Raw genomic sequence first — 17,059 nt, forward strand, 5'->3', positions numbered from 1 at the left:
AAACTACAAAGAAATCCACTAACTCATACAGTGTTATCCAAACATTAAAATTAACTATGTTTATTACCCTATGCCATTACTGATGAGGCGAGAGGTGCTAACATAAGAAAGCTACTAGAGTATTAATTTTTGTTGTAGAAAATAAAAAGCTTGGATAAAAGAATTGAATTGTTGTTGTATTTTCCTTAAAACGAACATTATAGACACATTTCTCTGTCACTCCTTCAAGGCGGGAAAAAAATAGGTCTGCAATACGTACTTGGGGTCTTATGCTTAGTTTTATTCCTTTCGGTTGGAATGCTGTTTTCAAATGTCAGTATAGCGGCGATAGGTTTTCCAACTGAATTGGACGAGGAGTCATGTTAAATCACAATGTTTATTGATCCAATACATAAAAACTTAAAGGCAAATATAATCACTGTACTACATAGCAAACTAAATCCGATCTGAATAGACAATGAATAACTGTAGTTGAAAGTCGCATAACAACAGGAATTAATCGTCCGTGAAACTATAAACTACTTTCCTTGCATGCAAATCATAAACAAAGCCTATAAGGCGACAACAACTAGATTACAATGTCGTTACATACCTCTATCCCGATTCTGGGGCGAGCGACGTGAACAGAAGAATAAAGAGCGAGTGTTATCGAAAGAGCTAGAACACCGTCGACATTAACCACGAGGTACGCTGCCTTCTCGCTTCGGTGCCCAAAAGTGTATGACGTCACCGAATGTAACGAAAGTGTAACGCAAGAGACGGTACGGTCAGTATCTGGGAGTTGAGTTGCTACAAGTGAGAAGGTAGACAAGTCATGACAATTTTTAAGTGGGAAATGTATGGCAGAATACCGTTTACTAACTTACTTTATCCTCCAATAATAATCATTTATTTAGCTCTTAGTCTTAATGGAAGATAACACAACAACAATCTCTCAATTTAGCCCAATTTTGTGCATTGTCCCATGTGAGTTTTAACTCTCGTGACTCGGCACTGTTTACACATGTCAAGTGAACTTGTACACTAATGACTAAGGCTGTTTAAATACATAACCAGTTGTTTTTTCAGTAGCGGGTTCCATCCAAAAAGTACAGTAGGCGGCTAAGGTTTGCGTGAAAGACATGCCGCAAAACGGCTGGGCAAGACGGCAAGACACGCACTGCGCATCGTTCGGGGAGAGTATGGGATGGGGTCGTCCTCTCCCACTGGGAAGATGTTTGAAAAGTAATTCTCTGAGATGCAATGAAGGGCTACTTTCAGGAAACAGTTGATGATTTTCCCACTCTTAATTATTGTTATTCTCCGATCCAGTGTTCATATAAATGAAAAAAAGTTTAGGGAGAATTGACTCACTCAAGCAAATCGCTCTAAAATTAAACACGTAGAAGATTTCAGTAATAAGTTGTAACTGACTCCAGGCGTGATTACCGCAAGTTCAGAATTAAAAAATTAAGGACGTCGAAACACTGATCAAGAGCATTGGACTTCGTATTGATTTTCGATGATTTGTCTTTATTACAATATTCCAATGCTCAAAACCGTCAAACTAAAATACAAGCAAAATATCTAGTCTAAGCGACACGAAAGGACAAAGCCGAACAATAATTGGATATGATAAAAACACGAATGTAGAAAACGACAAAACAACTAAACTAGAAATAAATCCGACGAAATGAAACTAAGAACGGTGAAAAGATACTTACCGATTGTCCTCTCTGTACACCTGAGTAGTTATAAACGCGGGATCCAAAAACCTTCGCAAAAACCTTCGTAATAGACTTCGCAAACGCCGAACACATGCACACAGTCGACTAGTTCATGAGGTTCTGAAATACGATCTGACGGAAACGTCACTAATATCTAAACTGGACAGTTACGTAAGTAGAAATATTTCATTTCAGTTTCACCTGCCTTACTACTGTTTTTTTTTTTATGTTTTCTTCTTCACTTCTTTTTATTTGATACAATGTAAATCACACTTGCACCGTTACTCAGCACATTGTATCCCTAAATTGGCTGCCTGTTAATGACACACTTTACTTGAACAATGCCATAATGATCTTTAAATGTGTTAATAAACTCTTCCCTGACTTACTCTGTGTTCACAAATTCACACCAGAAACACTAAACAACGTGGACAACTGAACACTTCAAGGTGCTGTTGAACCACCGGACAGCGGTCCTTCACCTACCGTGGTGCGAGGCTCTGGAATAATCTATTAAAGAGACGATGTTAAATCTTCAGACTCTGTGAAAGCTATTAGGAAAAGAATTGTTTACCTACTTTTTTTCTGATTAATCTATGAATTTGTAAAAAGTAAATCCAATCCAAAGTATTTCAAGTTTTTAATGCATATTTATTACCTTAAGATTATTTCTAAAATGTAAACTAACTTTTAGTATTTCCCAGTTTAACTTGGGTGATCAGGACCTAATTTTTCTGGATTCACTCTTGTTTTTCTATACTCTTCACAACCTTGAATACACCTGGTGCCTCTGAAATTTGAATTTACCAATCAGCAATCGGCAGGTGGGAAAATCTGTGCTGTCCTGACGTCACATGTTTGTTCACAAAAGAGGTAGTCAAGTTGGGTCACTTTCCCGACTGGAAAGTGTATTCATGAAAAGAGATTTGAAATGCTAGAAATCACAACAGATTTTAAAAAATGAAAAATATGAAATATTTTGCACCTCTATGCTTTCAATTTGCCACCAGAACTGGGTCACCCACAACTGGCAAACTTGCTCTTTGAGTGTAGCAAGGTAGGATAATGGTCATGTTATTCTGAAAATACCTTCTGAAAATACCGTAATAGACTAATGTTCAAAGTGAAAAACGGCCCTGTACCTGACTACATAATGGAACTTTTTAGAAATTCGAACAACGGCTATTCTCTTAGAAATGCTGACTTCGATCTGCCTCGTTTCTCTTCAGTTCATTATGGAAAACACTCCATTAGATATCTTGGTCCTTACCTTTGGTCAAAACTTTAGAAAGAATATTAGAAACAAAGACCTCAGTGCTCTAATCGAGGATGCGTGTTCAAACTACCTTATATGCACTTCTTAAGTTTTGAACTACTCACTTAAATATCAATTTTTATTTCTCTCTTGTATTATACTGTATTTGTAATTTCAGAAACAGTTTTTATATTATTTATAATTGTTTATTCTTACTTATTCCTAATGTACCCAATTAATTTTAATTCGTATTCTTAACTGTACATTTTAAATCTCAATACATTGTAACGTAGTAGTGTCCCCAATTAGCTTCTGTAAGCTAAATACCTACCCTGACACTTAAATAAAGTTGTTATTATTATTATTATTATTAAAGTTATTATTATTACCTTGTTCCTCTACTTTTGTTAACCACAAAGAAAAAGTCTTTTATGTTGCTTTGTTAGGACAGTATGGTTTTGATTGGTGATTGTACCACGGGTACAGCCACTGTAGGCAAGAAAATGGAAAAAAACTAGTGAGACAATCTCAGATAGAGCAGAATGCAATTAACGGCTCTGATACAGTAGTCACATAGGTCCTTACCCGTGCCGTTCTCTATCTTGGTAGTTAACTAATATGAGCGCACAAAAACTTGATAAGACGTAATCTTAGCATTGTGTAAGTTTCATGTTTGTATTTTCTTTCAAGGTCCAAAAATAACTTACAATTACCGTTTGCCAAGACGGCTTTGAATTTTGTTGTGCTTTACGCTGAGTTTCAGTCATTTTAAATTCAATAATACACAGAAGCGGCAAATATGACAATTTTATTTTTCACTCCAACGTATGTAACTTGATACTTTTGTTTCCTCGCCGAGCTGTGCAACATGATACCCTTGTTTCCTCAAAAATATAAGAAAGATGTGTATTTTTTACTTACTGCTGGAGGTAAATGTAATAAAGTTAAATATCTTATGACAAATCGAAGAGGAACGATTTTGTTCAGTTTACTTCAAACGCAAATTTTCAGTTCACAGAAAAACAAGAACTAATCATTATCTAATTATCAAATAGTCACGTCCAGTCACGGAATAGTTCGTGCTTATTCACGTCAACCTAAAATACAACGGGAAGTACTGAAGGTAGAGATCGTTACTTGGGCGAAATTATATCCTACATCGGTGAGAGAGTCACCTCAAAGACTAATGAAATTAATTGGCGGTTTCATTAAGTGCCACGGAGTCTGCGGCAATATTTCCGAAGTTTCTTGTGTCAAAAATTTATTAGTTTTATATTTTACTAACGTGGGAAAGTTTGGCTCAATATGAACTTTTTGCTCCCTTCATAGAAGAGGAAATAGACGAACCGCTAAGGAGAAGCATTCTTTATTTGAACCGTGGCAAACACGCAATAGTTATAAAACAGCAGACGAAATTTCTTGAACCGAGCTTGGGATGATTTCAGATGATACGCAGTCACAGTAGCGTTACTTGCACTACAAAAGGGAGAACTGACGTTACCTGAAATACAGCTGCTATCCCCGGTCAAAATAGTCCAGTCCTGGCCCTCTCTCTGTCAAGCAACGCAATGGTAGCGTTGCGTGACAGAGACAGGGCCAGAACTGGACACTGAAGGTGAAGTTATCTGCGCATGCGTTTCCAGCAATATGATTTTGTTCTTAAGAGAATGGCACCACTACGAGAGCAAGAGACTTGCAAAAACATATATAGGTTTGTGATGTTATCTTGAAAGTAACCTAAGTATGATATGTATTATGTAGGAAACAGAGGCACCTACCCAACCCCCTTACCAACGATGCTAATTAATTAATTCAACTTAATTAATTAAACAAACATTACAGTTTACACCTTATTGTCTTATTGTGTTATTACATTAGTGCCTGAACGAACAGCAGCCCCCTAAACCATCCCAATAGTGCTCTCTGCACTAAAATCTAAAACGTGATCACACCTTAACCCTGGCTAAAAAGAGTTTGAGATATTTTCTGTTTAGAAATTACAAAGTTAAAAATTACAAGAGTTATGTACAAAAACGAAAAGAAACCCAAAAGGCATTTTACAGCACAAAAAATACAGTTTTTAAAACTTCAAAACTTAACTGCTCCAGTTTTAGGCTTTTACACATGAAATAAGTATGTTGTAAGCATTAAAATAAACAAAAGTCAGCCTTCCCAAAGCTGCCTGGTAGCAAAAAGTAAACCACAATTCTATTCTCAACAATCAGTCCATCTGCCTATCACAGAGTTTAAGAGGGAAATTTGAACTGCCTAAAATAATTTTGAAGCATGTTTTCTTTGTAAAGAACCACAGCATAATACACTACTGATGCAATGACAAGCATCACCATACAGGATGGTCTTTCACAACTGACACTCATTCAAATGATTACTGACTCCTCTTGACAACAGGCTTGAAGGACTATGTCTGCTAACAATATCCAGACATTTTCGTTCAACTGACTGTATCGCTCTTTGGTTATACTGTATTCTTAATCAAAGTTCAGCTACCATTCTCTAGTTCCTCCTTATTCTTAACCCATTGACCCCTGGAGCTTTTTGCCAAAAATGCATTTTTTGGACATTTTGGAGATTTTCAGGCTGGATATGGGCCAAATCAGTTCCAGTCTACTCAAAAAGGCATTTGCAACATGACAGCATGCCTTTCTTTCCACTAGCATCGTGTTTTATGACATTTTTGCCTGGGCATGTGCAGAAATCAAAATTTTGAGATTTTGAGATTTTCTTATTTTTTTTTTTTGCCTTTCCTTTTTCTCCTTTTCTTTTCTTTTTGCTGCAGTGATTGACCTTCTATTGGGCCTGCTTCCAGTTTAAAAAATTCTGAGAAAGCATCATCGAGACGGGCAATTTTTGCAATGGAGTAGCCACATGTGGTGGCAGGAAATTTTGCTCTGAATTTTTCACTCAACTTTTTGAGCATTTTTGTGCATATCTCAGGCTCCATTGGCCCGGTCACTCTGATCTGGGTATCATTGGAAAGATCTTTTCCTCCTGCAGAAGTTGAGCATAGATGATGCCAATTTTGGTCAAAGGTGATGACGTCAGAAGTGGAAGAAAGGCCAAGGTTTGTCACAGCCGGTTACGGCCGGCACAGTAGTCAATGGGTTAAATACAAGATAATTCAAGAACAGTAAGCCTTCAATGAATCGCTTGATTCACCATTCATAAGAACAACTGTGTCTGCAATGCGGCTTAAAAGAGCAGCAACTGCATCCGTGTCATCCCTTAACCAAACTTGCTTTGAAAGGTATTTCTCAACAGTTGCTTCTGCCTCCTTTGGAGACAGGGATAAACTGGGCTCTTCTGGTAAATGCACAGTAAATATTATGGCTATGTGCTTGTGTGGTGCATTCTGATCGTCACAGTAGGAGTAAAACAATAGGGGTGATGGAGGCGGGAGGAGTTCCAGATGATAAATCACTGCTACTCTGCGTTCATCATCCTTAAACGTTTCCTTTAAATAGTCGTCCATTTTTTTCTTGACTTTGTCTCCTGGATACCTTTCTTCGTCAGCTCCATCAATACTGGCGAAATTTCTCTTGTGTCTTGGATCTAGCATTTCAGCAAGTTTAGTAGCCAGACAATCTACCCACTCATGAGCTGGGGGCGGTGCAGCCAGCAAAAATACCAGTGGTTGTGATGGATTATTGTTTCTCAAGTGCGCCAAGCCACGGTTCTTTAAAATCTTCCAGAATCTTTCAGTCTGATTAGTAAATGATAATTGTAACTGGTCGACACCATTTCCGAAGATTTTCACCAAGTCGAAGTCACCTTTCTTTCCAGGCTCAGGAGAAGAAATACAGATAGAAAGTAGCAGACATGCAATTGCACAGCCAATAAGAAGTACCAGTGAATTGTATATGTCCCCTAAACCTAGTTTCGATTGAGGACATTGCGTCTCGTCACCTTTCATCTTGTCTTTCGTGTTCTTGATCTGAACATCATTTCCTTTCTTGTTGCCATTCTTGTTCTCCTCTAGCGACGGGAGAGCCTCATCCTCATGTTCTTCAATGTCCTCTTCTGAGCTCTCTTCAGAATAGTCCACACCCTCATTATTTTCACTTCTTTCGTCTAACCCGGTGTCCCCTGTTGACTCTTTACCAGCGCCATTTTCATCAGATGTTGTAGAAGCCATTTTCTTGTTCAAATTCTGCTTTTCTCCCTAACATAGTAAAATGCATTAAGCTTCCGCCGAGCACAAACTGTGCGTTTTCCCCGGAAAACTATTGCTTGGTAGCCGCTCATGTAGTTTGCTGTTCTAACAACGAACTTCATTGGTCCATCGAAAAGACCCGACCAATTAGGATTATTTTAAGATTTTTCCTTGGAATAGGGAAGAGCTTTGCTCAAAATGAAGGGATTTTCGCTTGTTTTATTGCTAACATCGTTATTTTCGTCTCAAATAAGCGCATTCGTGATTGAAAGTGCCATTGGAATTGTTGCAGTTCCGACGTTTACTTACCTTGGAAGTAAAATGTACTGTCAGATCAAGGAATGCTGCACCGACAAGTGGTTAGCACCGAACATAACTGGTCTGCAATCATCTCTCCGAAGACGTGTTTTTGGACAACATTTAGTCACAGAGACCGTATTAAAGGCAGTTGCAGGGCATCTGAATAACAAGTCTCCCAGTAAAGCGTTGGCGCTTTCCTTCAATGGCTGGACGGGATCAGGAAAAAACTTTGTCAGCAAAATCGTCGCAGAGCACATTTTCAAGAGAGGGATGGAGAGTAGTTTTGTTCATCAAATTATTGCCACACATGACTTCCCTCACCGATCTTATGTGGAGTTTTACAAGCGTCACCTACGCACTCTGGTGGCTGACTCCGTGTCGAAGTGCCCTAGGTCATTGTTTATCTTTGACGAAATGGATAAAATGCCAATAGGGCTCATAGATGTCCTCAAACCTTACTTAGACCACTACCCTGATGTGGGAAAGATAGACTATCGCAAAAGTATCTTCATTTTCCTCAGCAATACGGGGGGTCATCTAATAAACAGTGCTGTGCTAACCCACTGGAAGGAGGGAAAGAAGAGGGAAGACATTAAAATCAAACAGATGGACAAGGTTATTAACTTGGGAGAATTTAATAACAAGGGCGGATTTTGGCACTCATCTCTAATTGAGAAGAATCTCATTGATTACTTCATTCCATTTATGCCATTGGAGAGATCCCACATCAAAATGTGTGCTAAAGCCGACCTAGAGCAGAAAGGACACCCAGTCACTGAACTGATCCTTAACAAGGTGGCCGATGAGCTAATCTACTTTCCAGATGACTTGAAGGTCTTTTCCCAGTCTGGTTGTAAGAAGATTTCCAGTAAAGTAGACTATATAATGGGTTAAGAAAACAAAGTGTTTAAGAGTTAGTTTTAAGTATTGCCTTATGTGATTCCTGTTATTACTTCACGTGAACTTTTGCATGAAGAATCTGTGCGAGGCACTGGGAGAAAGTTGGAGAATCTGGAGTGGGTAGTTGCCAGTTTCATCCTAGTACACAAAAACTTTGGAAGAAGTGCATGATTTTTGAACCATTTTTCATGTTAATGCTGACAGTTTGCTATTGATTTGTGGGGTCGACAGCCCTGCTTTTTCCCTTCCCCTGGCCTTTTTTCCCATTGGCCAGAAAGTGAAGTTAGAGCAAGGATGCCAGAATCACTGCGACAACCTCCTCAGAACTTGAAGAGAATGAATGTAGGCCAGATAAGTTATTCTATATGACATCTACAGGTTATTTGGTCTCACCCAGCTTCCTGTATTCGATGTTAACTCTTGAGACCCAAAAATTCCATTCTCAGCATTAATGTTGTCACAGCCCTGCTGAATAGAAGTGGTTTGGTACAAATTCATTGGTTGGTGCCATAAAATATTCATACCCACCCCAATGAAGGTTATTTTAAGTGTAGAGTGCAATCAGTGTCCGTTGTTATGTACCATCCTCTTTAACTTAAGAAAGGTGTTACTACTACTACTGGAAATTCCAAGGGGGAGAATCAAAAGCCAAAATTGGAATTCCCACAAAGATGGGGGAGAGGGTTTCAAACAAACAAACCTGCTGTGGGAGGAGTATGGATATTTTCTGGAACAACATATTCCAGAAAAAAAGGCTATTTTGTACCAAGACAACTTATTATCCAACTCTTCTCTTTGTGTAACAACTGACACAATAGATGAGTACAAGTATACGTAATTTAGATATTTTTATGATAGGAAAGCATGACCACATATGACACAAAGGCAGTTCAAAAGAAGAACACTGGATGACATTTTAGGCTGTAATATTGCTGTATACACAATATAATTGTTATTTTTCAGCCTTAGGTCTTCAATGTTACACCATGCAGCACTGATATTAGAAGTTGAAAATAGAGAACTCTTAAGTAATTTGGAGTGCAGGAAGTTACCCTAAGTATTTCTTTCTTATTATTTGCTAGCCTATGTGTAGTCATACCCACCCCTGAGGAAAAACAGGAGGGAGGAAACGTTCCCTCCTTGCTGTTTTTCCTTGGGGGTGGGTTCAGTGACTTGTAGGCTGAGCATTAGCCCTAGACAGGAAATAGGGACCACACTAGGCGAAGACAAATTCTTTGACTCTGTTGGGATTGAAATGCAACAGAGGCCTGGAGCCATAGACTAAGGGATATACTTAACACCTGGGGCAAAGTTTTCTGCAATACATGCTGAGCTAAACAGGCCAATGATTTCTTGATTGCTCACTTTGTTTTGTAAAGAGACATTGGAGTGTTTGGAGAAGTATTCTGCAAAATATGTTTTATATTCATGAAACTATGTAAATTGGATTGTTGTTGTTCAAAGCTTGGTCCACAGTACATGCCAACTGAGTGACTGCTCTAAAATGCCTTGCATGTATTGTCATAGAACAAAGTAGTTCCTAGGAGTTTTACCGGTAGATAAGATGAAGGTGGGCTAGGTGATCTGGGATAAGATGTTTATAACATTGATGTAGATGTGTATTTCCAAGTTACAAGTTTTTTCAATTGTTTTATTGGACAGAAGCCATCATCAAATCGGAGAAATTCAATTTCCCTGAGTTTTGAACTGTATGGAGTAATGTTCACGCATACTCAATACTATTGTCTTAAAGTACTTTGTTTTAGTCATAAACATCTGTTTTTAGCAATAAATTAAAACAACAATGAAATCCAGTAAATCATACAGTGTGATCCAAACATTAAAATTAGTTATGTCTATTTGCTAATGTAAGAAAGCTAGAGTCTTATTTTGTTAGTGTATTTTCCTTAAAATGAATATTATTAAACATATCTTCTCTGTCACTCCATCAGGGCAGGAAAAAAAATAAAAGAAATCCACTTGCCTAGTGCATTTCAGTTTTCAGTTACCCCCATTACAATACTTCTTGCCCAATAGGCCATTCATGTCCAAGGCATGCAATGTTCATGCCTTATCAACTAACAAGACTACTGAGGCTAATTTCACTCTCCCACCAGACCACCAAACTTCCTTTTCCAATTGTCCAAGAGCACAATTTACTTGCCCTGGGTAATTGGACTTGGGTTTTTTCCTGTCCAGACTCTATGATCTGTTTTTCTAAGACATGGTAAAGCACTGCCTTGCAGTGAGTTAAAGATGTCAATAACCTTTTGAAGATTGATCTCCTGCTAACACTTCCATATTTCCTCATTGAAATAGAGATTCATTGGTCATTTTCGGAATATAGAAATTTCTGAAAACGTGTCAGTAATCCATTTTACTTTAACTTTGTAACCTATACAATTCCTGACAATCAGAGACAGGTGAATGGACATATCATTGGGTCGCCTGACTCCCTTAGTCCATAAGTTTTTCTTCAGAAGATTGCAAGAAATGTTTTAGTATATACATAATTTTTTTAAAATAAGTATTAAGTTTAATCTGTCATCTAAGAGCTGGCCCCTTTATTTTTTGTTGTTTTTTAAATCGCATGCCAAATAAATTTATTCAGTTAATATTTTGTTCCTTTCAACATGGCTTGCTGCAAAGGTAAGTTATTTAAATACAGTTGAACCCCTATTAAACAGCCACCCTCGGGGAAATGTACTGTGGCCGCTTGAAAGGGGCTGGCCGCTTAATAGAGGTAGAAACAACAGAAAAACCATTATTGGGACTTTTTGGCCAACTTATAGTGATGGCTGTTTAATAGGTGGCCGCTTAATAGGGATACGACTGTATTTAGTTTTGTTTATTAAGAACATGAAATTTGAATAGTGGTTGTTTTATTACTATATCAATAAATTTCGTTTGCAAGAGATCCAAACGTCCAATAATAATGATGACAAAATTACTTTTTCTTCAGCTAACCAAAATAAGATAGGACGTGTTGTTTGTATGAGAAATATCAAGATGTGCAACTGAGCACAATGTCTATTTTACACAATTTTATCTTCAGTTACAGTTCATCACAAGTGAAAACTTGTGCATGTTGCTTGGGTTTCTCTTATTAAGTTCCATGCACATGACTCTTGAGCCATTTAAATTTGTCTTTCCCATATTAAACAATGCCAAATAGGTATGTCAGAAGTGTAGCAAGGTCACATTGATTGTAGTCCTCAGACAAATATTCAGTCTGGTATTATGCCATCATTGATGACTTTGGTCCTTAACACATCATTGCACCTTTGATTTTGCATGAATTTTGTGGAAAATGTCATTAAACTTGTTGTTGGGGAACATCAACTCAAGAATTCCTTCCCACAAGACATACAGAAGGCGCTTGTTTAAGCTGCAGTATTGGAAAGTGTCACACACACGGCAAACTCCTGCCATTGCCACCTCTGAACCAAGGAAGCGCTTGAGTTCCTCTGGAATACTACCAAAAATCTTTGTTTTGGCAGCAACTCGTGTTCTAACCTTCACATCTTTCTTTCTTTCTGGAGAAGCTTCAGCCAAAATTCCACCAGGCCAATAGGAATCTCTAAACAACTTGACATATTCTGCTATCTGCTCTGCTGAAGTCATGAAGTTCACATGGTCAACAATTTTGCGATTGATTCTGTCTCCATAAGTGGTTTTGATTATTTGCCTCAGAAACACGACAATTCGGCGCCTCAACCATAAATTTTTATGTTTCAAGTCAAATATTTCATCCATGAGTAACAACAGAATTCTGAGAGGGATATTGTCATCTTCCTCCAAATCAATGTCTGCATACAACTGTCTGGCATCCTCTTTCAAGTCATGTCTCTGCCCTGGCTTGGTGAAAATCTTGTGCACCCCTCCTGATAAGCTGTCTGGTACAGTCTTAATTGCATGGGACACATGACGAATTGGAGCCACAAGGGTATCCACCTTTCTAGCAAACTGTCCCTTCTCACGAGCATATGCTCCAGGTATCAGAAAGTTGTTTACTATTTCAAACATGCCCAAATGTTGGCCAAGAACTTCTGTGGACAGAAGAGTCTGTAGATACAAATCCAATGCATTTCGTCTTTTTTCTAAGAATTTCTTGTCCAAATTGTGAAATGTTCGTTTTCCAGGAAGAAGAAGAGTAGGGATTGACCCAAACTTCTCCTTCAGATGTAGGTGTAAATCATCAAAATCACTGTATCGTCTGAAAACTGTCCAAGATTTTGTTCCTTCTGAACTTGCACGGTAAACATTGATGGTGTACACTGCATATGTTCTGCCATCATCTTTACATGAATTTGTCTCTGTGATGGTAGCATTGAGTCTGATATCATCATCAGCGGTCCACAGTTTAACTGCTAGTGCACCTTCCTGCTCTGGTTGGGATAACTCACTGTCAATGCTTGCAACATCATCATCATCTGCATTAGAAGCCATTTCAAGATCATCTGACTTCTCCAAAGGTATTTCCAAATCCAGTAGACATCTGATGTAAGCTTGGCTTTTTAGAAAAGTCCCATAAAATGATTCCTGACCAAGGATTTCATATACCTGAGCCTGACAATCATCAAAGCAATCTGGGGACGGTTCCTCTTGAGCAATGCGTTTAAAAATTTTCTTTGGCATCTCCTTGGATAGCACTACTCTTGGTTCAGCCATTTCTGACAGGTACTGGTCAAAAATGTTTTGAGCTGCCAGTCGTAATACTTCCACGTCAGCAGCTGGGATGCCAATGTTCTCATTCTCGCCACCATCACTTTCTTTGATCAGTTGCTGTTCCAGACTGAGTGATAGCTGTTGCTCAGCAGTTACACGGTAACTCTCAACTGCCAACCAGAAGTAAAGATACACCTGTCCATTGATGTTGTTCATAAACTCAATAAAATAAGACAAGGCAGTGTTGTTATCTAAAATGACCTGAAGAGGAAGAGATGGCAGGGGTTGGTTTGGTGAGAGTAATTTGCCAAGCTCGTCAGGCTGTTCCAAGGGCATTGAAGGAAGTTCTCCATCACCATACTTCAACGTCCTTATCTTTGCTTCACAGATCTTCCTTACGAACAAAAGACTGCTTAGTTGCTGTCTCACGGCAACATCAGCCGCATCTGATGTTTCTGAATCATGTGCTCTCAATTTAGCAATCTCTTGCTCAACTTTGTCTTTCGTACCCTCCACATCTTCTACAGCTGTGAGGCCTTCCCTTATCATTGTCATGAAGGCATCTCTTGTAAATGCCGAGTCTTGACACAGCCAAGCAATTGTCTGATTGACATAATCTGGGTCACAAACCATGGACACTGTTGGGAAAAGCACGGATGTGGCAATCATTTCCCTGAAAAAATATCTGAATGGTTTGTTATGAAAGTCTTCTGGAGGCAGCAGGAGATATAGTAGCATTTCACTGATGTCTGAGAGATAGTCTTTCTCTTTTCCTTCTGATAAACAAATTTGTTCTCGGCATATTTCCTTCTCCATTTCATGCTCTACTTGAAAGAATGCCGTTTCTATATCCAGTGGAACACTGTCACCTTCACTTTCTTCCACTCGCTGTTTGGCTTGACGGTAAATTTTCAAATGGTTTGTTAAGTCATCCACAAGGCGTGTAGTCAAGAAATTTACCCATTCAACATCTTTGGACCTGTTTGCAAAAGCTATCAGTGCTCTCTGTAGTGTCTGTCTGAGATCATACAAGAAGCCTTCATCTGTACTGATGTTGTCGTAGTACCATCCATGGACGTAATCACGAAAGAAGAGCTGCAAAACCTCTTGTAAAGGTTCATCAATGATGCTCGAACCAGTCAGGCGCTTGTCCATTTTGAATGACAATCTGCTCAGCTGAATTTCTTGAATCACTTTTTCAAGTCCTTTTGACACTGCGCCGAAATCTCCTTCCAGAGTGTTTTTCTTTATCTCTTGCGACATTAGACAACCCCAATAGCCAAGCACAACAGCGAAACCGACAGCGAACAACAAGACATACAACAGGAGGAAACATGTCCACCATATTCCAAAGGTTGTTAGGGACAAACCGATGACCAGAATCGCCCACCCTGCCTTATGCACATGAAGCTGGCTAGTTTCCATCCTTCAGCGAATTAACAAAACTGGCATATAAATCATGAACAGTACAGAAACAAAAAATTTGGCGAAACGAGGAATTGTTACGGTGACAATATGCGACAGGATCACGGGATTCCCTCACGGTCGAGAGGAGTCTTGGGTAAAGTCCTATGGAGCGCCTCCAGAATGATCCTAAAGGATCCCCAGGCCTCATTCAAGGAGAGCCCCAAATAATTTTCCTGAGCGGGGACCTATATTTCTCTAGCTGCGGCGCGACAGAAAATTATGAGAAACGTTAGGGAAAAAAAGTAGTAAAATAAGCTTTAAAAAAAATAAGATTTTTGAATTTTGCAGAGCACAACTTTCTAATCAAATTTATTTTTTAGGCAAGAAAGTCCTGAGTGAGTAATTTAATGCCCAAATATTTAAACTTTGATTGCTGATAGAAATTGATTAAAATTGATTTAAAAAACAGGGGATCGTTTTGGAATCCAGATCCTTGGATTCTTCTTTTCTATTTTTCAATCGAATTTGATTTGTAAGATAGTGAAAATAAGTTAAAGAAAGAAGTAAGAAAACCTCTGGAACAAGGTCATGGGGTCATTTCTGGGGCTGTACAACACAGGCCCTGCCCCTCCCCTGACCATGGCTGTGACATTTGACAGGAGGACCAAAAAAATACTTACCTACAAAGGCTCATATAATTTGTTTTGGACCAGCTCAAGTAAGATGTTTCCAATCTATTAATTCATATTGTACTCCAATGAGGACTCCATTATTGATGAGTGATGGGTGACATTGGTCAAAGACTCCTCTGAAATGACTGATCATGACTTGATTTAGCACCCTCTTTCCAATAAGCACCCCCCAATCTATAAGTGCTTCCGTTGGGTGCTACTTTTTTATAATATCAATTATTAAATTCTTAATTTGTGAATTTACTTATATTATTGACAATGTTATAATTATATATATCTTTTACTGTAAATAATTATTTTAATTTTATGTCTGTACACTTTAACTAGTTTGTATTTTCTTTTGTTTACCTATTTATTTAGTCTGAATTTCAGCCGTCTCTTCCCTTTACCCTGAGGGGGGCGTAGGAGAGAGACGTCGTCTTTCTTCCCCCCCCCCCCCCCCTCAGGGTAAAGGGAAGTGACGGCTGAAATTCAGACTACTATTTATTAGTTAATGTACATTTAAGTTATTTTAAGAGTGGGCTTCTTAAGAAGTAGCTTTTTAGCTAAGTGGAGTGGTCACAATAAATAAGGAATTGCTTACTTTATAAATAAAATCTAGAATTTACTTACTTTTTAAATTAGCACCCCTGTTCTAGAAAGCATTTTTCATTCAATAAGTGCCTTTATTTCAAGCGACTTTCAAGAAAACGACATTGACTAAACAAATGACGATTTTGTAGTTTACTTTGAACTCTCATTTGAGCGTAATAATGAACATATTGATCGTGAATGAGTCAAACAGTGCTACAGCTATATGAGCTCCTATTAATGAAAGTTCTTGAGTTTGTCTCTGTTTTTGATCATTAACCTGGAGGTGCTGGATCACATTCAGATGTTAGTGTCCAAAAAGGAGTAAGTTTGCCCCTTGAGCTACCATATGCAAATTGGCATCCTGGAGGCTGTTTTGGCATCATTCTGATAGTTCCTTTTAATCTATAACTTACGTTGAAAAGGTTCTTTGAGAGGTCTATAATTTGTAACAACTAAGAAAATTTAAAATGGTGCAACCTAAATGGACCAACACAAAAATTTCAAAACATACAACTATGACAAGCATCCCATTAATGCCATTTAGAAAGTCAACAACTAGACCTTGTTATTGTTAGTTACACTTCTCTTTATTTCAAACATATTTCCCTATTATCAATTTTTCTTAAAATAACTGCGATAAATTTGGCAATTGTAATGTTCGCAACATCACACTAGAGATTTCATAATCACTTCACAACATTACTGTCTGCTTATAGAAAAGCAGGACTTTATGGCCTAACCATAAAAAAAAAAAATCACTCAAGGTCGACTGGCCATCCAAATGAATGTCTGCTGTTGCTTTGTGCTTTTGCTTTTAAAATAAAATAAAATTTTGTCCTTTTTAGCTATGTTGAGTACATATGTTTGTGTGTGAGACCCTAGAGTGTGGCAAGTATTAAAATAAAAGTTTAAAGACATGACATGTCATCCCAGTTGTGTGTAGCACTTAGCAGTAACATACTCAACTATGCTGATCTCTCATGTCTTTAGATCTTTACCTGCTACTTTAAATATAAGATATTTCATATATTCAATTGCTAAAAACAAAAGTGCTCTTTCTGTGGGAAATTTTTGAACTAAGCAAATAGCATTTACAGTTCATCACCCAACTGACTGAACCTTGTGGTAACCTTGCCTTTCAAGTTTCAATTTTGTTTTCATTTTCCTTAAGATTCTCAACCTTGAGTACTTTCTAATGGATAAACACATTGTCCAGGTCAGAACTACCTCTCCTAAATGCTGTATCTTCTATTTGCCTACAAATGTACCCGGTGAGTGATCCAGGAAAAAGTTAATCTAATCTTCAGTGAAGCAAAAATTTTTATAGTTACTCTACTGTTTTCTATAATACAATTTTAAGAATGGATAGTTGCAAAATTCCCTGTTA

General features: G+C 38.1%; 3 protein-coding genes and 1 pseudogene across 4 annotated transcripts in view; 2 read left to right on the forward strand and 2 right to left on the reverse strand.

Moving 5' to 3' along the window:
• The window catches only part of LOC145491883 (torsin-1A pseudogene), a 32,404-nt pseudogene extending 21,296 nt beyond the window's left edge, over positions 1 to 11,108 (forward strand). The window contains exon 2 of the transcript XR_014049896.1: positions 8,684 to 11,108. The product of XR_014049896.1 is annotated as a torsin-1A pseudogene (transcript). The remainder of the gene's footprint in view (positions 1 to 8,683) is intronic.
• On the reverse strand, positions 4,168 to 7,195 carry LOC145491862 (torsin-1A-interacting protein 1-like). The gene has a single exon (XM_081471148.1). It carries the CDS (start codon positions 7,112 to 7,114, stop codon positions 6,101 to 6,103), a length of 1,014 nt encoding a protein of 337 aa, XP_081327274.1. The 5' UTR covers positions 7,115 to 7,195; the 3' UTR covers positions 4,168 to 6,100.
• On the forward strand, positions 7,292 to 8,684 carry LOC145491871 (torsin-1A-like). The gene has a single exon (XM_081471160.1). The coding sequence runs from the start codon at positions 7,331 to 7,333 to the stop codon at positions 8,324 to 8,326; it is 996 nt and encodes a 331-aa protein (XP_081327286.1). The 5' UTR covers positions 7,292 to 7,330; the 3' UTR covers positions 8,327 to 8,684.
• A 90-nt stretch (positions 11,109 to 11,198) lies between the features above and the next one.
• Positions 11,199 to 15,521, reverse strand: LOC145491843 (sorting nexin-13-like). The gene has a single exon (XM_081471125.1). The coding sequence runs from the start codon at positions 14,423 to 14,425 to the stop codon at positions 11,606 to 11,608; it is 2,820 nt and encodes a 939-aa protein (XP_081327251.1). The 5' UTR covers positions 14,426 to 15,521; the 3' UTR covers positions 11,199 to 11,605.
• Between the last annotated feature and the right edge of the window lie 1,538 nt (positions 15,522 to 17,059).

This window comes from Orbicella franksi, chromosome 1, assembly GCF_964199315.1.
Source record: "Orbicella franksi chromosome 1, jaOrbFran1.1, whole genome shotgun sequence".
Taxonomy (NCBI): domain Eukaryota; kingdom Metazoa; phylum Cnidaria; class Anthozoa; order Scleractinia; family Merulinidae; genus Orbicella; species Orbicella franksi.